The sequence below is a fragment of the Ranitomeya imitator genome, chromosome 3, assembly GCF_032444005.1.
Source record: "Ranitomeya imitator isolate aRanImi1 chromosome 3, aRanImi1.pri, whole genome shotgun sequence".
Classification (NCBI taxonomy): domain Eukaryota; kingdom Metazoa; phylum Chordata; class Amphibia; order Anura; family Dendrobatidae; genus Ranitomeya; species Ranitomeya imitator.
Window position 1 is genome coordinate 758067018 of NC_091284.1, and position 27370 is coordinate 758094387.

General features: G+C 43.9%; 1 protein-coding gene across 5 annotated transcripts in view; it reads right to left on the bottom strand.

Moving 5' to 3' along the window:
• FRY (FRY microtubule binding protein) overlaps nt 1-27370 on the bottom strand; it is a 422350-nt gene that overhangs the window by 98454 nt on the left and 296526 nt on the right. For all 5 annotated transcript variants that reach the window (XM_069759001.1, XM_069758996.1, XM_069758997.1 and 2 more), the window contains exons 24-30: nt 26221-26278; nt 25957-26048; nt 25700-25872; nt 24142-24302; nt 18645-18755; nt 18326-18480; nt 2103-2202 (exon numbers count right to left, since the gene is read on the bottom strand). In XM_069759001.1, coding sequence (XP_069615102.1) covers nt 2103-2202; nt 18326-18480; nt 18645-18755; nt 24142-24302; nt 25700-25872; nt 25957-26048; nt 26221-26278 — 850 coding nt within the window. The remainder of the gene's footprint in view (nt 1-2102; nt 2203-18325; nt 18481-18644; nt 18756-24141; nt 24303-25699; nt 25873-25956; nt 26049-26220; nt 26279-27370) is intronic.

Below are 27370 nucleotides of genomic sequence, written 5' to 3' on the forward strand. Positions count from 1 at the left end.
CTAAGTAACATGGTGACACCGTAGAGTGCGTAGAGCCCAGAATGGTTCACATAACATTTTTTTAACCAACTTCTAATTTTATGGAATAATTCTGATATGATGGACTTCCAACAGAGCAGCACATACACCAATCTGCTGGTACTACTGGAAATAGGGGATAACACTGATGATCTTCACATGAAAAAAAGATAAAGTGTAAAGATCTGAGCCAGACTGTGTGAAATTGTGATAGCTAGACAACTGGGTTGGAGCATCTCCGAAACGGCAGGTCTTATAGCGTGTCCATGGTATGCAGTGGCTAGTAACTATCAAAAGTGGTCAAGGAAGGACGGCCAGTGCACCAACGACAGGGTCGTGGGCACCTAAAGGATACTTGACCCAATCGCATAGAATAAGCCATAAGTTTGTGATCAGTGGAGATACAATCTTTAGGACCCTCATCGATCCTAGTTTAGCACTGCATCCAATCATAATCTCCAGACTTTGCTTGAAATTGTAGTTCAGTCTTACTCAAGTGAATCGGGGTAGCTGCAGTTCCCTGCATAGTCGGGTGGCCAGGAACAGAGAAAATTTAGTACTGTGTCCGCTAATTTGTTTCCTGAACTGCGCTGCTCCAGGTCATTTAGCTGTGCAGTGGTAAAAACTACAGCAGCGCTGCTCCCCTTCATTCTCAGGGGGTCCAGATGTTAGACCCACACCGATATAAAAGTGATGACATTTTCTAGGGATATGCTTTTACTTTAGGTGATGTAAAATCCTCACTGCTATAAAAAAGCCAAAACACAAAGTGTATTGCAGCTGCATAACTGTGATCATAAACAAAAGTCTATGTTAACCTCTGTCAACTACAAAAAGCACCTACAACAGGCAAGCGAATATCTACTGGAACATGGAGCAAATCCTATCATACTTCTGAATTTTTCCACCTAGGACAAAAGCACAAGGATTTTTCCCCTCCTCACTCTTGGTCTAAGTTTTCACCTTCTCAGTTGTGAACAATGCAGTTTTTGTGGAGCAGGAACTTTTCAGAACCAAACTAATGGAACCACCAAAGACCCCTCGCTCTTATGGCTCCATAGCAGCCATGTAATCGAACCCAATAATAAGTACGCACTTTCTCCTCTGAGTAATAAAGTGCAATATTGCAGAAGGAAATTTCTAACATGCCTGCAAAATCTTTCTGCCATGAACATAAAAAAATAAATAAAGGATGGTGGTCACAGTATTAGGTATTAGTATGAGGATAGAGGTTCTAAAGACTGTTGGTATGACATCCGGGGCTGACATCAGGGCATTACTGCCCTTGCAGGCATATAGTGCTCAGTGTGCAGAGGCAAGGAGTGGGCCCGATCTGGAGGGGAATTCGGCCAACTCAGGACACACGTTCATTTAAAATCTACTGCTGTGAAGGAAGCCACCGAAGCCATCAGAGGCCGGCAGCTAAAGTTGGCGATCATGTCGTTGGAATATGACGTTACTGTCATGTACTGCTGCGTAAACGCCTCAAATGGATGATGGAGAGGACCCACTGGACCAAGGCCAGGTAATGAGGTAAAAAAAATTTTTTAATTTTGTATGGGTCCAGAATGGAAGGTCATATGGGGCAGGATGGGAGGATATATGGGGCCATCATGGAAGATCACATGGGCCTGGGGGACAGGATGGGAAGACATATGGGGTCTGTGAGCAGGACGGGAAGACATATGTGGCCTGGGGGCAGGATTGGAAGATATATGGGGACTGGGGGCAGGATGGAGACACATGGGGTTTGGATGGGAAAAAATATGGGGCTTGGGGGTAGGATGAGAGATTATATGGGGGCAGGATAGAAACACATGGAGCCAGGATGGAAGGACATATGGAGCATGGGGGCAGGATGGAGACACATGGGGCCAGGATGGGAGATCATAGGGGGCAGGATGAAGACACAAGGGGTCCAGGAACGAGAGAAAAGGAAGCCAGGAACAAGAGAAAAGGGGGACAGGAACAAGAGCAAAAAAGGGTCCGGGAACAAGACACAAGGGAACCAGGAATGAGACACAAGGGGGCCAGGAATGACACACAAGGGGGCCAGGAACGAGACTCTAACTTTCTCTACTTACTTGCATTAGCTGCACTGATATTTCATAGATTTCACGGTTAGTGTCAGATGCCTTGAACAGAACCAGGTTCAGTAAGGTCACAATGTCAAATGGATAATTCCTAAAGACAAAAGTAGAAAATAAATTAAAAAATATATAATACAAATAGTAATTTGAAACAGCTGCCGTGAAATAGTAATACCATGAAACACATTATAAAATATTACATATGCCTAGTGGCTGAACAGCTTGTCCTTGGGAGAGGCCCATTAATCTTCTAAATTCTAAAAATCCCGTAATCTTTATAATTTATTTTTTATTTCCCAGTAATAAAGATGTTTTCACTGTTTTACTCTTGGATAGCGCAGCAACAGACAACAGCAAAAAAAATCAGAAAAATTCTAGAAATTTGGCCTCAACAAAGTAAATGAATCTGGACATCGAGCAGGGAAATCTTCCAAGCTGAAAACAGTCTTGTTGGCTTCCATTCCTTTCAGAGACTTCCCGAAAAAGGTTAACAGATAAAATTAAAAGCAACAAACAAAACTAAAGCAGCTCTGCAACTATTTCATGTGAACCTCCTGTGTATAACACCTGGGCAATATTGACCTGACCTTAGAAATCATGATATGGAGAGAACTTGATTTCCTAAATGCTTTAGACTAATGTTGAAAACAGCTTAAAAATATATAAGGGCTCACGCAGATGTTCGTGAGAATGGCTCCAAGCACAGAATGGCCACAGATCTCCCAATCCAAGTGTGACAGAGCTGCGCAAAAAATGTGTGACTTTTTAGCATTTTCACTCCAGTTTTTGGCATCTCCGCCAAAATAGTCAGTGCTGGGGCGGGATGGGGTGTTGATATGTTCGCCCTTCAAATTCAGCAATATTTCTTACGCTGGAGATATCACTTCAGTTCCCAACCTTTCCGGGGAGGCACACCCTACTAATAAGATCTGCGTCATTCATTAAGTGAAGTGCACCTTTTATGAAATGTGGCACATCCTATTCCTGTACGCACCCCATTCTTAATGAATCACGGCCATCGTACTGAATTGGTAAGATGAAAAATTGTAGAACAGAAATAAGGGACTGACACATCTGTAAGTTCATTTATGGCCATCTGTGCTCATCTCTGTCTGGTCTATAGCGCTTATCTGACCTCTTTTCTTATTATTTTTGGCCTCAATTTTGTTTGCCGGTTACCTTGAACACAACTAGGTCACTAGTTTCTTGGGGATGGAAAACTATGTTTTCTTCGTGTGACCAGGAGGTCTGCCAATAGAATTGTAGTAGAAGGCCAAACACCAGTGAGGAATGTATGACCCTATCGCCCATAAAACATTTCAGGATTAGGCGTCCGTACACAAGAACACTATATAAAAACAATGCTTTCATGTCTGTTCGTTAATCCTCATCCAAGCACCCCGCCTTGTTATGTGGCCAGGCGTCATTTTTTTATTGTATGACTTCACTTGACACATTTTCTGCTTAATAGGATAGGTGTATAGAGTTCGATCAGTATTTGTTTCCTGTGTTTCATAGTATTGGTCAAGTCAGAGTTGAAAGCACAGATGCAGGTTCACGTTTTTCAAATGTTTTTCGAAGAATAGTGAAACACCATCATAAAATATTATTGCCAGCCATACAATGTAGTATTACACGACACCCAAACAAATGATACGCCCTTCTGAATCATAGGGCATATGGAAAGAAGAGGTCAGTGAGATCTAGGACCATTTCTTCAGTCACAGAAGGATAATATATATTTTATAGGGGTTTTCCTTTTTCCCAGGGCGTAGTTTAAAATAATTAAAAAAAAAACCCACTCAGTGTTTTTACAGTCACTCCCTCTAGATCCAGCGCAGAGTCTCCGCTGCTGCTCTCAGTGTCTATTATTGTCTGCAGCGCCGACTTCAGATCGGCAGCACTGCAGCCAATCAGTGAGCTCAGCAGCTCCAAGTGACTCCGGCCATCTACTTGGGCAGAGCTCCTGAGGTCCTGAGCGCCGTCGATGTGACATCAGCGCTGCAGACAATAATAGGCACTGAGAGCAGCAGGAGAGACTCGGTGCTGGATCGAGAGAGAGCGAGTGTAAAAGCATTGTTGGTAGTAGTGGCAGAGACTCCACACTGGATCTAAGGAGGGTTCATAAAGCACATTGGGGTTTTTTCTGTTTTTGCTGCATTTTTTTTCAGTAGCCAAAACCTACTCTTTTATCAGCGTTTTCATGGCATTTTTTGGATGTGGTTCACATGCGTGCTTTGTCGACAGTACAGGTTTAACCCTTTCCCGACCTTTGACGCACCGTATGCGTCATGAAAACCCGTGCCAATGCGACCTGTGACGCAGCATATGCGTCATGGCCGGATTGGGCTCCTCCAGGCCGGGTGAAAGGGTTAACTGTAATTTCACCCGGCCTGCAGGGACAGGAGGAGTTGTACTTTAGCCCAGGGGGGGCTTCACCCCCCCGTGGCTACGATCGCTCTGATTGGCTGTTGAAAGTGAAACTGCCAATCAGAGCGATTTGTAATATTTCACCTAAAAAACTGGTGAAATATTACAATCCAGCCATGGCCGATGCTGCAATATCATCGGCCATGGCTGGAAACACTTTTGTGCCCCCACCCCACCGATCTGTGGTCCGCTCCCCTCCGTCCTGTGCTCCGCTCCCCCGTCCTCCTGTCCGCTCCCCCCGTGCTCCAATCCCACCACCTGTGCTCCAATCCACCCCCCCTGCTCTCCGATCCACCCCCCCGCACACCGATCCACCCCCCGCGCTCCGATCCACCCCTCCCGTGTTACGATCCACCCCCCCGTACTCCGATCCACCCCCCCGTGCCCTGATCTCCCCCCCCCCCCCCTTATACTTACCTAGCCTCCCGGGGTCCGTCCGTCTTCTTTCCTGGGCGCCGCCATCTTCCAAAATGGCGGGCGCATGCGCAGTGCGCCCGCCGAATCTGCCGGCCGGCCGATTCGTTCCAATGTGAATTTTGATCCCTGTGATAAAACCTATCACAGTGATCAAAATAAAAAAAAAAAAAAACAGTAAATGACCCCCCCCCCTTTGTCACCCCCATAGGTAGGGACAATAATAAAATAAAGAATTTTTTTTCCCACCAAGGTTAGAGTTAGAACTAGGGTTAGGGCTAGGGTTAGGGTTAGGGTTTCGGTATGTGCACACGTATTCTGGTTCTCTGCGGATTTTTCCGCAGCGGATTTGATAAATCCGCAGTGCTAAACCGCTGTGGATTTATCGCGGATTTACCGCGGTTTTTCTGCGCATTTCACTGCGGTTTTACAACTGCGATTTTCTATTGGAGCAGTTGTAAAACCGCTGCGGAATCCGCAGAAAGAAGTTACATGCTGCGGAATGTAAACCGATGCATTTCCGTGCAGTTTTTCTGCAGCATGTGTACAGCGATTTTTGTTTCCCATAGGTTTACATAAACTCATGGGAAACTGCTGCGGATCCGCAGCGTGTGCACATACATTTAGAATTAGGCCATGTGCACACGGTGCGGATTTGGCTGCGGATCCGCAGCGGATTGGCCGCTGTGGATTCGCAGCAGTGTTCCATCAGGTTTACAGTACCATGTAAACATATGGAAAACCAAATCCGCTGTGCCCATGGTGCGGAAAATACCGCGCGGAAATGCTGCGTTGTATTTTCCGCAGCATGTCAATTCTTTGTGCGGATTCCGCAGCGTTTTACACCTGTTCCTCAATAGGAATCCGCAGGTGAAATCCGCACAAAAAACACTGGAAATCCACGGTAAATCCACAGGTAAAACGCAGTGCCTTTTACCCGCGGATTTTTAAAAAATGGTGCTGAAAAATCTCACACGAATCCGCAACGTGGGCACATAGCCTTAGGGTTAGGGTTGGGTTGGAATTAGGGTTGTGGTTAGGGTTAGGGGTGTGTTGGGGTTAGGGTTGTGGTTAGGGTTACGGCTACAGTTGGGATAAGGGTTAGGGGTGTGGGGGGGTTAGGTTTGGAGTTAGAATTGAGGGGTTTCCACTGTTTAGGCACATCACGGGGTCTCCAAACGCAACATGGCGCCACCATTGATTCCAGCCAATCTTTTATTCAAAAAGTCAAATGGTGCTCCCTCACTTCCGAGCCCCGATGTGTGCCCAAACAGTGGTTTACCCCCACATATGGGGTACCAGCATACTCAGGACAAACTGCGCAACAATTACTGGGGTCCAATTTCTCCTGTTACCCTTGAGAAAATAAAAAATTGCTTGCTAAAACATCATTTTTGAGGAAAGAAAAATTATTTTTTATTTTCACAGCTCTGCGTTGTAAACGTCTGTGAAGCACTTGGGGGTTCAAAGTGCTCACCACATATCTAGATAAGTTCCTTGGGGGGTCTAGTTTCCAAAATGGGGTCACTTGTGGGGGGTTTCTACTGTTTAGGCACACCAGGGGCTCTGCAAACACAACGTGACGCCCGCAGACCATTCCATCAAAGTCTGCATTTCAAACGTCACTACTTCCCTTCTGAGCCCCGACGTGTGCCCAAACAGTGGTTTACCCCCACACATGGGGTATCAGCGTACTCAGGACGAACTGGACAACAACTTTGGGGTCCAATTTCTCCTGTAACCCTAGGGAAAATAACAAATTCTGGGCTAAAAATTATTTTTGAGGAAAGAAAACGTATTTATTATTTTCACGGCTCTGCGTTGTAAACTTCTGTGAAGCACTTGGGGGTTGAAAGTGCTCACCACATATCTAGATAAGTTCCTTTCGGGGTCTAGTTTCCAAAATGGGGTCACTTGTGGGGGAGCTCCAATGCATAGGCACACAGGGTCTCTCCAAACGCAACATGGTGTCCGCTAACAATTGGAGCTAATTTTCCATTCAAAAAGTCAAAAGGCGTGCCTTCCCTTCCGAGCCCTGACGTGTGCCCAAACAGTGGTTTACCCCCACATATGAGGTATCGGCGTACTCGGGAGAAATTGCCCAACAAATTTTAGGATCCATTTTATCCTATTGCCCATGTGAAAATGAAAAAATTGAAGTGAAAAGAAATTTTTTGTGAAAAAAAGTACTTTTTCATTTTTACGGATCAATTTGTGAAGCACATGAGGATTTAAAGTGCTCACTAGGCATCTAGATAAGTTCCTTGGGGGGTCCACTTTCCAAAATGGGGTCACTTGTGGGGGAGCTCCAATTTTTAGGCACACGGGGGCTCTCCAAATGTGACATGGTGTCTGCTAAATAGTGCAGCCAATTTTTCATTCAAAAAGTCAAATGGCGCTCCTTCCCTTCCAAGCCCTGCCGTGCGCCCAAACAGTGGTTCACACCCATATATGAGGTATCAGCGTACTCAGGACAAATTGGACAACAACTTTCGTGGTTTAGTTTCTCCTTTTACCATTGGGAAAATAAAAAAATTGTTGCTGAAAGATCATTTTTGTGACTAAAACGTTAAATGTTCATTTTTTCCTTCCATGTTGCTTCTGCTGCTGTGAAGAACATGAAGGGTTAATAAACTTCTTGAATGTGGTTTTGTGCACCTTGAGGGGTGCAGTTTTTAGAATGGTGTCACTTTTGGGTATTTTCAGCCATATAGACCCCTCAAACTGACTTCAAATGTGAGGTGGTCCCTAAAAAAAATGGTTTTGTAAATTTCGTTGTAAAAATGAGAAATCGCTGGTCAAATTTTAACCCTTATAACTTCCTATCAAAAAAAAATTTTGTTTCCAAAATTGTGCTGATGTAAAGTAGACGAGTAGGAAATATTATTTATTAACTATTTTGTGTCACACAACTCTCTGGTTTAACAGAATAAAAATTCAAAATTTGAAAATTGCGAAATTTTCAAAATTTTCGCCAAATTTCCGTTTTTATCACAAATAAACACAGAATTTATGGACCTAAATTTACCACTAACATGAAGCCCAATATGTCACAAAAAAAATCTCAGAACCGCTAAGATCCATTGAAGCGTTCCTGAGTTATTACCTCATAAAGGGACACTGGTCAGAATTGCAAAAAACGGCAAGGTCTTTAACCCCTTCATGACCCAGCCTATTTTGACCTTAAAGACCTTGCCGTTTTTTGCAATTCTGACCAGTGTCCCTTTATGAGGTAATAACTCAGGAACGCTTCAACGGATCCTAGCGGTTCTGAGATTGTTTTTTCGTGACATATTGGGCTTCATGTTAGTGGTAAATTTAGGTCAATAAATTCTGCGTTTATTTGTGATAAAAACGGAAATTTGGCGAAAATTTTGAAAATTTCGCAATTTTCACATTTTGAATTTTTATTCTGTTAAACCAGAGAGATATGTGACACAAAATAGTTAATAAATAACATTTCCCACATGTTTACTTTACATCAGCACAATTTTGGAAACAAAATTTTTTTTTGTTAGGAAGTTATAAGGGTTAAAATTTGACCAGCGATTTGTCATTTTTACAACGAAATTTACAAAACCATTTTTTTTAGGGACCACCTCACATTTGAAGTCAGTTTGAGGGGTCTATATGGCTGAAAATACCCAAAAGTGACACCATTCTAAAAACTGCACCCCTCAAGGTACTCAAAACCACATTCAAGAAGTTTATTAACCCTTCAGGTGCTTCACAGCAGCAGAAGCAACATGGAAGGAAAAAATGAACATTTAACTTTTTAGTCACAAAAATTATCTTTTAGCAACAATTTTTTTATTTTCCCAATGGTAAAAGGAGAAACTGAACCACGAAAGTTGTTGTGCAATTTGTCCTGAGTACGCTGATACCTCATATGTGGGGATAAACCACTGTTTGGGCGCACGGCAGGGCTTGGAAGGGAAGGAGCGCCATTTGACTTTTTGAATCAAAAATTGTCTCCACTCTTTAGCGGACACCATGTCACGTTTGGAGAGCCCCCGTGTGCCTAAAAATTGGAGCTCCCCCACAAGTGACCCCATTTTGGAAACTAGACCCCCCAAGGAACTTATTTAGATGCCTAGTGAGCACTTTAAACCCTCAGGTGCTTCACAAATTGATCTGTAAAAATGAAAAAGTACTTTTTTTTCACAAAAAAATTCTTTTCGCCTCAATTTTTTCATTTTCACATGGGCAGTAGGATAAAATGGATCATAAAATTTGTTGGGCAATTTCTTCCGAGTACGCCGATACCTCATATGTGGGGGTAAACCACTGTTTGGGCACACGGCAGGGCTCGGAAGGGAAGGCGCGCCATTTGACTTTTTGAATGGAAAATTAGCTCCAATTGTTAGCAGACACCATGTCGCGTTTGGAGAGCCCCTGTGTGCCTATGCATTGGAGCTCCCCCACAAGTGACCCCATTTTGGAAACTAGACCCCCCAAGGAACTTATCTAGATGCATATTGAGCACTTTAAACCCCCAGGTGCTTCACAGAAGTTTATAACGCAGAGCCATGAAAATAAAAAATAATTTTTCTTTCCTCAAAAATGATTTTTTAGCCTGGAATTTCCTATTTTGCCAAGGATAATAGGAGAAATTGGACCCCAAATATTGTTGTCCAGTTTGTCCTGAGTACGCTGATACCCCATATGTGGGGGTAAACCACTGTTTGGGCGCACGGCAGGGCTCGGAAGGGATGGCACGCCATTTGGCTTTTTAAATGGAAAATTAGCTCCAATCATTAGCGGACACCATGTCACGTTTGGAGAGCCCCTGTGTGCCTAAACATTGGAGATCCCCCAGAAATGACCCCATTTTGGAAACTAGACCCCCAAAGGAACTAATCTAGATGTGTGGTGAGGACTTTGAACCCCCAAGTGCTTCACAGAAGTTTATAACGCAGAGCCATGAAAATAAAAAATAAAAAATTATTTTCTCAAAAATTATCTTTTAGCCTGCAATTTTTTATTTTACAAAGGGTAACAGGAGAAATTTGACCCCAAAAGTTGTTGTCCAGTTTCTCCTGAGTACGCTGATACCCCATATGTGGGGGTAAACCACTGTTTGGGCACATGCCGGGGCTCGGAAGTGAAGTAGTGACATTTTGAAATGCAGACTTTGATGGAATGCTCTGTGGGCGTCACGTTGCGTTTGCAGAGCCCCTGATGTGGCTTAACAGTAGAAACCCCCCACAAGTGACCCCATTTTGGAAACTAGACCCCGAAAGGAACTTATCTAGATGTGTGGTGAGCACTTTGAACCCCCAAGTGCTTCATAGAAGTTTATAATGCAGAGCCGTGAAAATAATAAATACGTTTTCTTTCCTCAAAAATAATTATTTAGCCCAGAATTTTTTAATTTTCCCAAGGGTAACAGGAGAAATTTGACCCCAATATTTGTTGTCCAGTTTCTCCTGAGTACGGTGATACCCCATATGTGGGGGTAAACTACTGTTTGGGCACATGCCGGGGCTCGGAATTCAAGTAGTGACGTTTTGAAATGCAGACTTTGATGGAATGCTCTGCGGGCGTCACGTTGCGTTTGCAGAGCCCCTGATGTGCCTAGACAGTAGAAACCCCCCACAAGTGACCCCATTTTGGAAACTAGACCCCGAAAGGAACTTATCTAGATGTGTGGTGAGCACTTTGAACCCCCAAGTGCTTCATAGAAGTTTATAATGCAGAGCCGTGAAAATAATAAATACGTTTTCTTTCCTCAAAAATAATTATTTAGCCCAGAATTTTTTATTTTCCCAAGGGTTACAGGAGAAATTGGACCCCAAAAGTTGTTGTCCAGTTTCTCCTGAGTATGCTGATACCCCATGTGTGGGGGTAAACCACTGTTTGGGCACACGTCGGGGCTCAGAAGGGAAGTAGTGACTTTTGAAATGCAGACTTTGATGGAATGGTCTGCGGGCGTCACATTGCGTTTGCAGAGCCCCTGGTGTGCCTAAACAGTAGAAACCCCCCACAAGTGACCCCATTTTAGAAACTAGACCCCCCCAAGGAACTTATCTAGATATGTGGTGAGCACTTTGAACCCCCAAGTGCTTCACAGACGTTTACAACACAGAGCCGTGAAAATAAAAAATCATTTTTCTTTCCTCAAAAATGATGTTTTAGCAAGCATTTCTTTATTTTCACAAGGGTAACAGGATAAATTGGACCCCAGTAATTGTTGCGCAGTTTGTCCTGAGTATGCTGGTACCCCATATGTGGGGGTAAACCACTGTTTGGGCACACGTCGGGGCTCGGAAGTGAGGGAGCACCATTTGACTTTTTGAATACAAGATTGGCTGGAATTAATGGTGGCGCCATGTTGCGTTTGGAGACCCCTGATGTGCCTAAACAGTGGAAACCCCTCAATTCTAACTCCAACACACCCCTAACCCTTATCCCAACTGTAGCCGTAACCCTAATCACAACCCTAACCCCAACACACCCGTAACCCCAACACACCCCTAACCCTAACCACAACCCTAATTCCAACCGAACCCTAACCCTAAGGCTATGTGCCAACGTTGCGGATTCGTATGAGATTTTTCAGCACCATTTTTGAAAAATCCGCGGGTAAAAGGCACTGCGTTTTACCTGCGGATTTACCGCGGATTTCCAGTGTTTTTTGTCCAGATTTCACCTGCGGATTCCTATTGAGGAACAGGTGTAAAACGCTGCGGAATCCGCACAAAGAATTGACATGCTGCGGAAAATACAACGCAGCGTTCCTGCGCGGTATTTTCCGCACCATGGGCACAGCGGATTTGGCTTTCCATATGTTTACATGGTACTGTAAACCTGATGGAACTCTGCTGCGGATCCGCAGCGGCCAATCCGCACCGTGTGCACATAGCCTAATTCTAAAGGTATGTGCACACGCTGCGGAAAACGCTGTGGATCCGCAGCAGTTTCCCATGAGTTTACAGTTCAATGCAAACCTATGGAAAACAAAAATCGCTGTACACATGCTGCAGAAAAACTGCACGGAAACGCAGCGGTTTACATTCCGCAGCATGTCACTTCTTTCTGCGGATTCCGCAGCGGTTTTACAACTGCTCCAATAGAAAATCGCTGTTGTAAAACCGCATTGAAATGCGCAGAAAAAACATGGTAAATCCGCCATAAATCCGCAGCGGTTTAGCACTGCGGATTTATCAAATCCGCAGCGGAAAAATCCGCAGAGGAACAGAATACGTGTGCACATACCGAAACCCTAACCCTACCCCTAACCCTACCCCTAACCCTAGCCCTAACCCTACCCCTACCCCTAACCCTAGTTCTTACCCCAACCTTAGTGGAAAAACAAAAAATATATTTTTTTTATTGTCCCTACCAATGGGGGTGACAAAGGGGGGGGGGGGGGGTCATTTACGGTACTTTTTTTTTATTATTTTGATCACTGAGATATAACCTATCTCAGTGATCAAAATTCACTCTGGAACGAATCTGCCGGCCGGCAGATTCGGCGGGCGCACTGCACATGCGTCCGCCATTTTGGAAGATGGCGGCGCCCAGGAAAGAAGACGGACGGTCCCCGGGAGGCCAGGTAAGTATAAGGGGGGGGGGAGATCAGGGCACGGGGGGGGCGTCGGAGCACGGGGGGGGTGGACCGGAACACGGGGGGGTGGATTGGAGCACGGAGTGGGGGATCGCTGTGCGGGCGGGTGGATCGGAGCACGGGGGGGGGAAATCGCTGTGCGGGGGGGGATCGCTGTGCGGGGGGGGGGATTGGAGTGCGGGGGGGTTTGATTTGAGCACGGGGGGTGTGATTGGAGCACGGGGGGAGCGGGTAGGAGGACGGGGGAGCGGAGCACAGGACCGAGGGGAGCAGACCGCAGATCGGGGGGCTGGGGGGGCGATCGGAGGAGTGGAGTGGGTGCACATTAGTGTGTCCAGCCATGGCCGATGATATTGCAGCATCGGCCATGGCTGGATTGTAATATTTCACCATTTTTTTAGGTGAAATATTACAAATCGCTCTGATTGGCAGTTTCACTTTCAACAGCCAATCAGAGCGATCGTAGCCACGAGGGGGTGAAGCCACCCCCCCTGGGCTAAAGTACCACTCCCCCTGTCCCTGCAGATCGGGTGAAATGGGAGTTAACCCTTTCACCCGATCTGCAGGGACGCGATCTTTCCATGACGCATATGCTGCGTCATGGGTCGGAATGGCACCGACTTTCATGACGCAGCGTATGCGTCAAAGGTCGGGAAGGGGTTAAGGTCAAAATAGGCTGGGCCATGAAGGGGTTAATAAAGATAGTTCTATTCATCAAAACCTCCCGAAAAATACCGTTGCGCTTTTTACGGTGCTTTTTCACTTTCTCATCGCTTTCTTTGATTAAATAAATGCTGCAAAAAACATCAAAAGGATTGAAATGCTGCAGATTTCCAAAAGGCTGCTGTTCTCAAATTCAGGCAGGAAAAAAAGAAGGAAAAAAACAAGCGTGTGCATGAGATTTCTGAAATCTTATAGCTTTTGCTGGTACTGTAAAAAGCAGCTTTTAATTTTCATAAAAAAAAAAAAAAAATCTAAAAAAAAAAAACACTGCAAAAATGCTGTATGTGAACACAGCCTAAAATGTTTTCCCACTAGCAGAAAGACAAGTCTTCAGATGGTAAACACAGACGTCACTAAATATGTGCAGCACTTGTGACTTATTATGGGAAATGTATTCCTGAGACCTTTAGATTACGTTATGAGAATTTTACCGCATGAAATAATATTATTCCTCCAGCATATTAATAGCCGGACAAGCTGCCTTTTAGGAGCCAGTGATAAGGGGAAGTCAGCTGAGGCAGATTAGGCTTCCTTGTGACTCTCCGGAATGCTCAGTCACTGGGAAATCCAAACTATCAGCTTCCCAAATAGGAACCTGACCCTTTTCTATAACAATGCGCCCCGGCCTCACCAGCACATGCACAGATGGAGACAATGAGAGGTTGGGTGGAAAAGGACATCAAAGTGAATTGTCTCTTCAGGGACAATGCAATGTGTAAAGAAATGTGTTCCATACAGAGGTGCAAAACTGCTATAAAATAGCTAGATTTATGTTACTGGCCTCAGGAAATACTGGGATTTGTATTTCAAAAACTAGTTTGCATCTATTACTCCATCAAGGGGGCCAGCCCAAGACATAGCCCAGTGGGTGTTATTTCTTCAAGCTTCTGCAGGGTTTCATTCCTTACCCACATGTCGTAGTTCCCTGAATGTCTCTTTACATGCAAGAAAAATATTAGGATTTGAGAGTCCTCAGTGGTTGATACCTTTTCATGGCTAACTGAAAAGATGGTAACAAACTGCAAGCTTTCGGGACTACACAGGTCTCTTCATCAGGCATAGACTAATAGAAATTCTGAAGAATCACATATTTATGCACAACAGGACACAGGAATAACGCTACACATAAGACAAGTGAGGCGAAGCAGAACTATCAATATGGGAGAGGTAGAAACAGTTGTGGCTGTAAATATTGGAACAGTTCATAGATAAGGAGTCAGAGATTTACTGTGCAGTGATTGAGGTCTGGTCTGGGGTTGGGATGCCCCCAAATGTTTTGAAAAGCACATTTCTTAGTTGACATAGAAAGACATAAATCCACATGACCCAATTATTCCTGTTGAGTGTGTTAAAGGTTGTTATAAGTTTTTACTCCCAAATTATTCTGTCTCTCTGAGATTTGAAGTTACCTTTTAATACCAGTAATTTCATGTCCATGGTGCTGTGATCAGGGAGACAAGAATGTTTGGCCAAAGTTATTATTATTTATTATTATTATACATTTTTATAGCGCCATTTATTCCATGGCGCTTTACATGTGAATACGGGGCAAATATAGACAAATACATTAAACATGAGCAGATAACAAGGCACACGAGTACATAAGGAGGGAGGACCCTGCCCGCGAGGGCTCACAGTCTGCAGGGGGTGGGTGAGGATACACTAGGAGAGGGAAGAGCTGGCTGTGCGGCTGTTAGATCTATTCTTTTTTTATTTTATTGTGTGCCAATGAGAATTCATCCTTGTTCTAAATTTTAGCCCTGTCTTCCCCACATGCAGACCACCAGCTGGACATTTGGTACCTATATAAGTACACTACATTAGATGTGATGCAGCTGAAAGCACCTCATCTAATGTAGTGTACCCCCAGCCCTGGCAGGAATGAATGTGTCACATGGATTTATATGTTTCTATATCAACTAAGGAACATGCTCCTCATACCTTGTGGAGGCATCACAACTATGAACCAGACCTCAATCACAGGACAATAAAACTTTCACACTCCTTGCCTATGAACTGTTCCAGTATTTACAGCCAAAACTGCTTTTCCCCTCTCCCATACTGATATTTCTGCTTCACGTCACTTGTCTTATCTATTGCATTATTTCTGTGTCCTGTTGTACATAAGTATTTGACTCAGATTTTGTGTTATTCTATGCCTGATGAAGAGACCTGAGTAGTCTAGAAGGCTTGCAATTTGTTACCATCTTTTCAGTTAGCCATTAAAGGGTATCAGCCACTGAGGACACACAAACCTTAATATTTTTCTATCTACTGGCAAACACAGTACGAAGATATAAAACCTCCAGATCCTGAGGGACTGTATGTGTTGTAGTGCAGTGCTTACTGCATGTGTTGGGGGACACTCGCTTGGCAACGGGATGAAGGCACACAGGCACGTTTTTCTGACAAAACAGTCTTTGCCGTTTATTATGCAACTCATAGTCCATAGCAGTTCGTAGTATACAGCTTTGAATCACAGTCCCTAAACACGCCGGACTTCTTTGTCCAGTGTTGTGAATTCTGCTTTTGGGTTTCCTCCAGTGGTTGTAGGTGGTAATGCAGTTGTCCCTGAGTTGCAGTCCTGGTCAGGTGTTTCTGCTGATTGCAGTTCTGACTGGGGTATTTAGGTGTGCAGGATTCATTAGTCCTTGCCAGTTGTCCATGGTTCTGGGAGGTTTTGGATCTTTGTCTGGTTCCTCCTGCCGTGCTGCCAATTCAGCAAAGATAAGTGTCTGGTTTCTGTTTCTGTGGCATACATGCTGTGTGCTTATTAATTCTGTGCTATTCATTTGTTTTCTCTTGTCCAGCTTAGACTGCCAGTGTTTTCTCAGCCTTGTTGGATTCTCTGGAGTTGCAGATATACGCTCCACATCTTTAGTTAGATGGTGGAATTTCTTGTATTTTCTGCTGTGGATATTTTTGGAAGGATTTTAATACTGACCGCTTAGTATTCTGTCCTATCCTTTCCTATTTTAGCTAGAGTGGCCTCTTTTGCTAAATCCTGTTTCCTGCCTGCGTGTGTCTTTTCCTCTACTACTCAGTGTCAATATTTGTGGGGGGCTGCCTATCCTTTAGGGTTCTGCTCTGAGGCAAGGTAGAATTCCTATTTCCATCTATAGGGGTATTTAGTCCTCCGGCTGTGTCGAGGTGTCTAGGATTTGTTAGGCACACCCCACAGCTACTTCTAGTTGCGGTGTTAAGTTCAGGATTTGCTGTCAGTATAGTTTCCACCAACTCCAGAGAAAGTTCCATGCAGCTCCAAGGTCACCGGATCATAAAAGTCCAGTTACCATGGGTGACCGCCCGCCGAACAGTTCATTAACATCCACAGAACACAACAAGCACCAACAGTCTGTTCCAATGGCAGATACTTGTCTGCCCTTACTATAACCCCCTTGTCTGGAGTTACCTTACAGGAGCTCCTGCTCCACACGCTGACTCCTCGTCAGTCCTGGCCTCTAGGGAAGCTGCCTTTCTGGGATCACCGTCTCATCCGATGCCTTGGACAAGTGCAGTCCCGACAGTCCAGACCCTCAGAAGGTCTGTAGCTTCCCCAACGCAGTGCCATCACAGACTCTGCGAGTACATGGTCTCTCCCTGTGCTATTCAAGAATCCATTCCACCGGCACGACCTTCCAACATAGTGACCATCCAGGTCCACGGTCTCTCCATGTGCTATTCAGGAATCCAGTCCTCTCACAGGACCTTCCAGGTACATGGCCTCACCATGTGCTCTCAAGGAAGTCCGTCCACTCATAGGACCTTCCAACACACAGGCCTGACCTCATTCAGGACCTTGCAACCTCGAACCTGTGACCCAAACCAAGGGTACATTATGTAGTTGAAACCACCCCATAGGTGGAAGGGGTGTGTGGTTAGCCAGTCCCGCTTAGCTCTCTGACTAACCCAGTATAAACAAAAACAAGGCTTGTGGAACTACAGGTCCCAGAGCGACTTTTCAGGCTTACAGCACAGAGGATCTCCTTCTCTGCGACACATACCGGCCATTTACAACAATGCCGGTCACTCACAGTGTATACGTGTGTGCAATATATTATATATTGTAATGCACACACACACACAGGGTGTACCCCCTTGCGAAAGCACACACAAAACGCACGTCAGGGCAGTTTGATGGGCGCAGAGAGTCTCCCTCGGTTATGGGTAAGCATTTTATACTGTGCAATGATTCGGCACCTTTGTATGCACTGTCACTTTAATCTTGCTATTTTTCTGACTTCACTTTAGTTCATCTTCATACACTTGTATGGAGAGTCGTTTATAATGGTGTTTGCCAGTATGTGCATTGAGATGTATTGTATAGGATTCTGATGCATTGCCCTGCCTATTTTTATTCCTTGACTGACCTTACTAAAAAATGAACATGAGGTAATGAATTTTAAATGATTTGTATAATAAAAAGGTTATTTTATTTAATCCTTTCTATAGTGGTATTTGATTACTCCATTTGTTATTTGCTCTTTTGGAATAGAGATGTAGCGGTGGAGTTAGTTCACTTCATTAAATGTGAACCTGCAATACAGATTCTGGTGCTTTAACAAAAAAAAAAAAACCCACACTGGCTGTTACCTCTAACATAGTAGTATTAATGGTGGCATACTTATGACAATTTTCATTTGCTTTCCAAAGACTCCAAGGACATACTGATAGGGAATTTAGCTAGTGAGTCCCATTGGGGACAGTGATGATAATATATCTACAGCGCTCTATAAGTAAAACATAATAGGAGACAAAGGTTGGTGGTACACCGCGGACTACTGGAAACTGTTAGGGATGGTCCAATCCCCTTATAAAAGGCCATGGCCACTTCCAGAACTTACAAGCTCCTATCATCTAATGAGGGAGCAGAGTGGTGTCAGGCACTGAAAACCTTCTGGGGGTCATAGGTGGCCAACTTTTCTGTGATTCTGGGAAGTCTTCCCTTTGTCTATGAGTCTCCTGGACGTCTCGGCAGACTTGGTAAGTTTGTGAGTAATATTTAGCCAGTAAGGCGTTTCGCATCACTAGGAGCGACGAATCCATTATAAGCAATGTTTTATGCATGATATTGTGATACCTGTTTCCACAAACCGTTGCGATAGCCTTGAAGCACCCGGAGGCCAGCTGGTAGGATCCAGTGTAGCAGCGATCGATGGCCCAGTTAAAAAGATTAATTTGGTCAGGGTTCAGTTCCAGTAACAACACGACCACTTCACAGCCAAGCTGGTGAACCTAGAAACAGAAAAACGGGAATTAATTCAGAAAGTGCCCTACAATTCATGAACAAACAAGAGGACAGGACGCCCCAGGAGACAATCTAATGATGACCGGTATATCCATATACTCCGGTAATAGTGAGAGGGCCATTCCTCCTGTACAGGATCAGGATTACTTACCCTCATGTCCTGACAGGCCAGGATGTTGTCCAGCCATTTGTAAAGATAGCCATCTGGAGACAAGCCCACATTGTCAAAGACTGGACCACAGCAAAGAACAGCAGACATGGCCTGGCCGGATACACAGACAAAAATGGCGAATTTATCAATCAACTCTTTAATGTACATCATCATAGTTATGTTAAAGGGGTTGTCCTGTCAAAGCAAGTGGTCACCTCTTCCCAAGATAGGCGATAACTTGTTGATTGTGGGTGCCCGACATTTAGGACCCACACTGATTGGCAGAACAGGAACACTTCCCACAACCCCATTACAAAAAAGCAGCAGGTTGGATGCCAGAGAACGGCTCCATTGATCCTCTATGCCTCATATCCCTGTGCTCGGCCTCATAGGGAAGGAATAGAGCACATTTCGAGTATGCGCACTCCCACTGCAATCCTTCACCACCTTTTCCATTTTTGCGTTTTCATTTTTTGCTCCCCTTCTTCCCAGAGTCATAACTTCTTTATTTTTCAGTCAATATAGCCATATGAGAGCTTTTTTTTGCGGGATGAGTTGTACTTTTGAATGACGCCATTGATTTTATCATATCATTTACTGAAAAACAAAATTCCAAGTGTGGTAAAATTGCAAAAAAGTGCTTTTTCCCAAATTGTGTTTTTTTTTGTTTGTTTTTTTTCACCATGTTCACTAAATGCTAAAACCTGCCATTATGATTCTCCAGGTCATTACGAGTTCGTAGATACCAAACATGTATAGGTTCTTTTTTAATTAAGTGGTGAAAAAAAATTCCAAAGTTCGTCTAAAAAAAAAAAAAAAAAAACCACCATTTCCGAGACTAGTCTAAATTTTTCAGGACCTGGGGTTGGGTGAGGGCTTATTCTCTGCACGCTGAGCTGATGTTTTTATCGATACCTATCAGATAGATATGATCTTTTGATCACCTGTTATTGGGTTTACTGGAACGTTGCCGCGACCAAGAAACTGTTATTCTGGAGTTTTTATTTTTTTTTCTTATTACACTGTTTACTGATCGGATCAATTCTTTTTATACTTTGATAGATCAGGGGATTCTGAACGCAGCGATACCAAATATGTAAAAAAAAATATATATTGTTTTATTTTGAATGGGGCTCTAAAGGGGTGATTTAAACTTTTATATTTTTATTAATATTTTTAAAAACTTTTTTTATTTTTTTTTAACTGTTTACTGGCTTCAATAGTCTTGAAGCTGCGATCTTCTGATCGGTTGTGCTACACAGGGCAGGGCGGCAGCCTTGCTACGTGTAGCAGAAATGATCATCTGCTATGAATGCAGGCCATGGAGCGCGCTCTTAGCAGATCAGCAATGACAAGCACAGAATTCTTTTGCAGATCCCTGGTTATGATGCCAACCCATAGGCGCCCCCCGGTCATGTGACAGGGGTGCTGATGGGTGAGCTTAGTGATGCGTTTCTGGAGCAGCCATGTTAAATGCTGTTGTCAGAGATTGACAGATTCCACCCTTGGCTGTTAGGGACACATGTCAGCTGATGAAATCACGGTGCCTGAAAAGATGACGGCTCAGCGCCAGAGCCTGCATCAAAGAAGGGGAGGCGACATAAGACGTATACATACGTCATACGTCGTAAAAGGGTTAAAGTTCGCCGTTCTGTTGATAGGCGCGGGTCCATGCAGTCGGACGCTCAAAGCTGAACAAGTTACCAATAGGGATGAGTGGACCAGTGGAGAGTTGGGTTCCTCAGGTCCGACCGAACTTTAGTCCAAAAGTAAAAGAACTGTACCCGAACTTGAACACCATAGAAGTCAATGGGGACTCGAACTTTGGTGTTGTAAAAGGGATGTAAAATGGTCAAAGTAAGGGCTGCGGGGATGCCAAAGAAAGCAAAGTACTCCTACAGAGGTTGTTTTCCGACGAGTCTCTCTCTCCAGTAAAATGGACTTCCGGAAGAAGTTGTGTTTGGAGTTTAGCACCGGAAAGTAGGTGTCTGGTAAAAGCCTCAAACCTTACAGTTGGGGTTCGCTCTAGTTATCGCTTAACTCGTGCATAGTTGATAACTTGCTTTCACCAGACAATCCCTTTAAGCGTACCTTTAATTTTTGTTTTCATTTGACTGATATGTGGGAAGAAATTATTGAATTGTGAGACAAAACCCTCACAAAATGCTAGTATGAAGGGGCACATTGCTCATAGGGGTAACATAGTAACATAGTTAGTAAGGCCGAAAAAAGACATTTGTCCATCCAATTCAGCCTATATTCCATCATAATAAATCCCCAGATCTACGTCCTTCTACAGAACCTAATAATTGTATGATACAATATTGTTCTGCTCCAGGAAGACATCCAGGCCTCTCTTGAACCCCTCGACTGAGTTCGCCATCACCACCTCCTCAGGCAAGCAATTCCAGATTCTCACTGCCCTAACAGTAAAGAATCCTCTTCTATGTTGGTGGAAAAACCTTCTATCCTCCAGACGCAAAGAATGCCCCCTTGTGCCCGTCACCTTCCTTGGTATAAACAGATCCTCAGCGAGATATTTGTATTGTCCCCTTATATACTTATACATGGTTATTAGATCGCCCCTGAGTCATCTTTTTTCTAGACTAAATAATCCTAATTTCGCAAATCTATCTGGGTATTGTAGTTCTCCCATCCCCTTTATTAATTTTGTTGCCCTCCTTTGTACTCTCTCTAGTTCCATTATATCCTTCCTGAGCACCGGTGCCCAAAACTGGACAGTGGACACAGTACTCCATGTGCGGTCTAACTAGGGATTTGTACAGAGGCAGTATAATGCTCTCATGTGTATCCAGACCTCTTTTAATGCACCCCATGATCCTGTTTGCCTTGGCAGCTGCTGCCTGGCACTGGATGCTCCAGGTAAGTTTATCATTAACTAGGATCCCCAAGTCCTTCTCCCTGTCAGATTTACCCAGTGGTTTCCCATTCAGTGTGTAATGGTGACATTGATTCCTTCTTCCCATGTGTATAACCTTACATTTATCATTGTTAAACCTCATCTGCCACCTTTTAGCCCAAGTTTCCAACTTATCCCGATCCATCTGTAGCAGAATACTATCTTCTCTTGTATTAACTGCTTTACATAGTTTTGTATCATCTGCAAATATCGATATTTTACTGTGTAAACCTTCTACCAGATCATTAATGAATATGTTGAAGAGAACAGGTCCCAATACCGACCCCTGCGGTGCCTTTAGCCTTACAGTTGGTAGTACGTGGGGCCAACTAACAAATCCCCATTAATATTTCCTTTGGATAATCGAGTTAAAGGGGCTAACCATGTACAGCATTTATCCATGGGAGTGACTGCTGGATCCCCCACCAATCAAGTGAACAAAGTCTTGAATCCCTCTTTTGAAAGAGCGATTGTTGAACACGATTGTTATATTCACTCTCTATGGAACGCAAGGAGACATCAAGGTGGCCGACTGTCCAGAAATTCCAGGTAAGTCTGTAAAAATAAGGCACTTTCTCGCCCTGTCCGTAAAAAATGTTTTGGGCGTCCATGCTTGTTTTTTGAGGCTGAAGAAACTTCCAGATTATTTTCCCTGTATTTATCACTTTACAGTTCACAGTGAATGCAGCTAATGTCTTATCAGAATTATGGGCTGGAGACATGGATCACTTTTAATCATAACGATTTAGGCTATGTGCCCACGTTGCAGAAATGCTGTGGAAATGTCCGCAGCATTTCCGCAACTCCCTGCTGCGGGTAAAACGCACGCGGAATTAACATGCGTTTTCTCGCAAAAAAACAAGCGTTTTAAGTTTGCAGAATGCTTGCGCTTTTACAAGCGATTTGAAGCATCGCTTGGAAACGTGATTGACAGGTTGGTCACACTTGTCATAGTGCTTGTCAATAGTAAAAGATAGAATGTTAAAAATAATTTTAAAAAAATAAAGAATTATGGTTATTTTCACCTTCCGATGCCTCCGATCTCCTTAGGTGCGCTCCCGGTACGTTCCGTTCCCAGGGATGCTTTGCATGAAGGACCTTTGTGACGTCACGGTTGCGTAACTGCGACGTCATCCCAGGTGATTCGCGCAATGCATCCCTGGGAACGGAAGCCGCCGCGTGCACCGCTGAGAGGCGGGAGGACTCCGGGTGATATCAGAAGGTAAGTATATTACTATATTTTATTTTAATTATTATTATTTATTTTTATTTTTTACAGAAATATGGTTCCCAAGGGCCTGGAGGAGAGTCTCCTCTCCTCCAGACCCGGGTACCATCCGCACATTAAGCGCTCACTTATAGCCACATGCGTAAAGTGAGCGTTTCAATGCAATCCTATGGCTGCGGAATCGCCGCAATTCTGCAGAAATAATGAACATGCGGATTTTACGGCTATGCGATTCCGCTGCGGAAAAATCCGCAGCATGGGCACAGCAACTGTGGAATCCCATAAGATTGCATGGGAATGCGGTTTTTAATAGTTTTTATGCATTTCCGCTTCGGCAAAAGACGCATAAAAAACGCAACCTGGGCACACAGCCTTATTATGGTTGTCCAATATATCTGAACATTTTTTGGTCAGTCCGGGATTTTTTGACAAACTGTCCTGAAAAAATAAAGTCAACCTGGTGATCTTGGAGAGGAGACAGCCGAGTGAAGCCATGGCCCTGCTTGCACACTACTTCTCCATATACTATAGACTGTGAGCCCTCGCGGGCAGGGTCCTCTCTCCTTCTGTACTTGTGTGTGCCTTGTTTTGCTCATGTTTATTGTACTTGTCTATATATGTCCCTTTCACATGTAAAGCACCATGGAATAAATGGCTCTATATAAATGTATAATAATAGTAATATACTGTCTATAGGACATATGAAGCTTGCTGGGTCCAGCACTTGGACGTTTTGGTTTCTTTTGGATGAGACAAACATTATTATTTGTTTCATCACTGACTTTATGTAGCATGTCATCCGAGTGTCATCAGCTTAGCTTGGATGAAAAAATACACAAAAAAAAGGTTCCTCCACCTCCTCCTCCTATCTAGCTCGGATCGTAGGTCATCCGAGTGCTGGTCGATGTTTTTCACATTTCACATTGATTTGCATTGCCAATGTTAATCAGACAATCGGATCAGTATCAGACATGTGTCCACGATTCTGCATAATCCACTTTATCAGCAAAAATAAATTGAACCTGTGAATAGTTTCATAAGCTATAGTGGGTATGGGGTCCATCTGTGAAAAACACAGAACTCGAAGGTGAAAAATGAGCCCTAATGCCCCCACCAATGCAGTATCACATATCACCTATCCCGCGGACTAGCAATAAACGTTGCCAGTGGCCCAAGCCCTATATATATATATAGTCTGAACGGCTATGGAAAACCGCAGATATTACATTGACATCACAAAGAATTTTACCAAATGACAAAATTCACACTTCAGTATTAGTATAAAAAAATGAAATACTTGTCTATAAAGACACTGGAACAAGATTTCGAAGGTGCACCGTAGAATTCACCTTTAGCGCACAGTACTGGTATCTTGTGATTTGATGATTTCGGTCGCTGTAACGGTCCAGAGGAGTGAACATAATGCTGAAGGGCCCGGCCCACTGACTGAACAGGATAAACAGGTGGTGCCGCAAGCTTTGCTGCGGGAACAGAAATCTCCGGTGGTGAACTGCAATTATGAAAAATAAAATAAAAAAATAAAAAACACTTTTACAAAGGCGTTACATTCTTACAATGTATGACACAAAGTCTCGTTAATTACTGTAACATTTTTCACTCTCTCCTTAAAAGGGAGAAGCAACATTTTTTATATTTACAATTCGCCTAAAATAAAAAAAATAAGCAAATCTGAATGAGAAAACTCCTCATTTTCTGTTTACAGTTGATACAGAGACCTATGTGTCTCCATGGTAACAGACTACAAACAAACCCTGCGTAGTCTGATCTCCAGTTATACTGCCTTTCTTCTCTACAGCACTGGACATTTGCTAATTTACCAAGTGTATTTTCTGACATAATTATGTCATGTGATCCCCAGGAGATCCAGTGCAGTCACCACTGGAATGGTGCCAACACCGGAGGGGAGTATAGGTGTTTACTGGGGGGTGGGGGACGAACCAGGGATTGAGAAAAAGTTGTCCAAGCAGTGGACAACCCCTTTAATAGTACTTTTTTTCACAGCTAAGTCAATATTCATTTTAGATTGACAGAATCATTAAAAAGATGTACAGTATATGCTCGAGTATAAGTCGACTCGAGTATAAGCTGAGGCACCTAATTTTGCCTCGATAAACTGTGAAAACTTACTGACTCGAGTATAAGCCGGGTATGCATTGTCCCCCTCATCCCTATCCTGGTATGCATAGCTCCTCTTCCCTGTCCTTGTATACATGGCTCCCCATCCCTGTATGCATGGCTCCATATCCCCTATCCTTGTATGCATGGTTCCTATAAAAAAAAAAAACACATCCTACTTACCTTCCCTGCGCGCCCTCGCTGCATCTTGTTCCGTGCCAGCAGCTCTTCTGGCCGAGCGATCACGTGTCCCCCCACTCATTAAAGTAATGAATATTCACTCCACGCATATGGGAGTGGAGAGAGATGAATATTCATTACCTTAACGAGTGGGGGGGGGGACTCGTGCCGAAAGAGCTGCTAGCGCCGGAACGAGATGCAGCGAGGGCGCGCAAGGAAGGTAAGTAGGATGTATGCTGGAAGCCGACGGCTGCGGCTGTAACTGTGCGCGCTATAAGAGAAATTAATATTCATTGCCAGTACAGGGAATATTTTTTTCTCTTTAGCAGCGGGCACAGTTACAGCCACAACCACCGGCTCCTGCGTCGCTCCCCCTCCCCCGCCGTCTTTCTGGGACAATGACTCGTGTATAAGCCGAGGGGGGTGTTTTCAGCGCAAAAAAAATGTGCTGAAAAACTCGGCTTATAAATGAGCATCTACAGTATATAAGATCGGATTCTTATTGGCAAGATGACTTTAACAAGACATGTTGATCGTAGGACAGAATGAAGGCATCGAAAACTACTCCCACCCTCCAAACCACAGCAATACCTGGCACACACTGGATCAGATTGGCAATCATGGCACTGAAGTGAGCTCTGATATCTTTAAGAATTTCAACTTCCTTGTCATTTTCAGCTTCCAGAAGCATCCGGGTAAGATCCACGTACTCCAAAAACAATGCCCCAAGAGCTAAGGTGTCTCTTTCTAAGGCTCCATTAGTGCTAAAAAAATACATATTTTTTTTTTTTACATTTGCATGCCGTAGAAGAGACTTTATATAGATTAATGGAGATGTTACAACTTACTTATCACTTATGACGCCCGCATCAGCCAATAACTCAAATATCCTTAACAGCTGCAGCCTCAGGAGGTCTCGTCGCTCTCTCCGCTTCTTGTTCTGCCAAGAAAATAAGAATTTTGAAGAAAAAAAGGTTAATAAATGTGATCTGCCATAAATATACAAGATGGGTAGTGCCTTTTATACCATCCAGTGATGAGTCCTAGTGTTCTGGCCCCAAAAAGTGGGATAAGGTATTTTTAACGCATTAATTGTTTTTTTGGGGACTAACCTCTGGCCTCCGTTCCAAGGCCTCTTTCATTAAAGGATGAAGTTCTTCAACCAATTCCCTGTAAAACAGGAATATTTTATATTTTAACAAAACAAACGCACAATAGAAAACTAATTTTTAAAAACTGGATCCTCGCTCTCCACTAAACAAGTTGCACAGAGTTAGTTAAAACGAGCTTTCTTCCAATTACAGCGCCACCCTTGTGCACTGGCTGCATGTGGTATTGCAACTCATTCCATTTCCACAGGAGACTGGCAGTTTCCGAAAAACAAATTATCACAGAAAAAAAGAGCCTCAGCTACGCTCTTCTAATCCCATACAAGTCTCAAATAACTAGCATGCCTCACATTCTTATCCTAGCCCAATTCATGTCCACTGTGCTTTCATTTAATAGGACAGATTGTGATTATTTTTTACCTTAAATATGACAGAAATTTGTCAAAGTAATATCCGAAATATTCAGATCACATTTTATTAATTTCACATGAATGGTGTATAAGCTACCCCATTTTTTCCCTGTTAGCCGCCAAGAGATTTTTCAGGATGTAGACCTGGAAATCTAAGTCTAAATCTTGACCATTTCTCCAGTGTGTGAACATGGCCTGGGAATACTATGAAAGTAGAGCGCGGGTACATGTTTAACGCAACAGAATACATTATCTTGAGCTAAGCCTTCAAATATCATATACGGTATTTTTCTGACCATAAGACGCACTTTTTTTCCTCCAAATTTGGGAGGAAAGTGTGGGTGCGTCTTATGGTACGGATGTAGCATGTGGGGAGGGGGGCAGCAGTGAGTGGGATAGCACTGTTATCCCACATCAGGATGTCCCCACTGCTGGAATCAGTGCTGGGGAAACCAAGTGGTCCCGATGATTAAGTGCAGTGAATATTCATTAACTACTCCCCGCACACCTATCAGCTGAGCAGTGAGCCAGGAGCAGCAAATGAATACTGCACTTAAGCAGGGACACATTTGGCTTCCCCAGCACTGATTCCTGCAGCAGCTGGGGAGATCTGTGTGTCCGGGGCAGGAGGAGGCAGCAGCAGCAGGGTCCGGGGGAGAGGAGATCGCTGTACCTTCCTGGGCTGGAGCTGAGTGCTGTGCAGTGTGCACAAGGAGGACCTATGATGATGTCAGAAGTGGGCG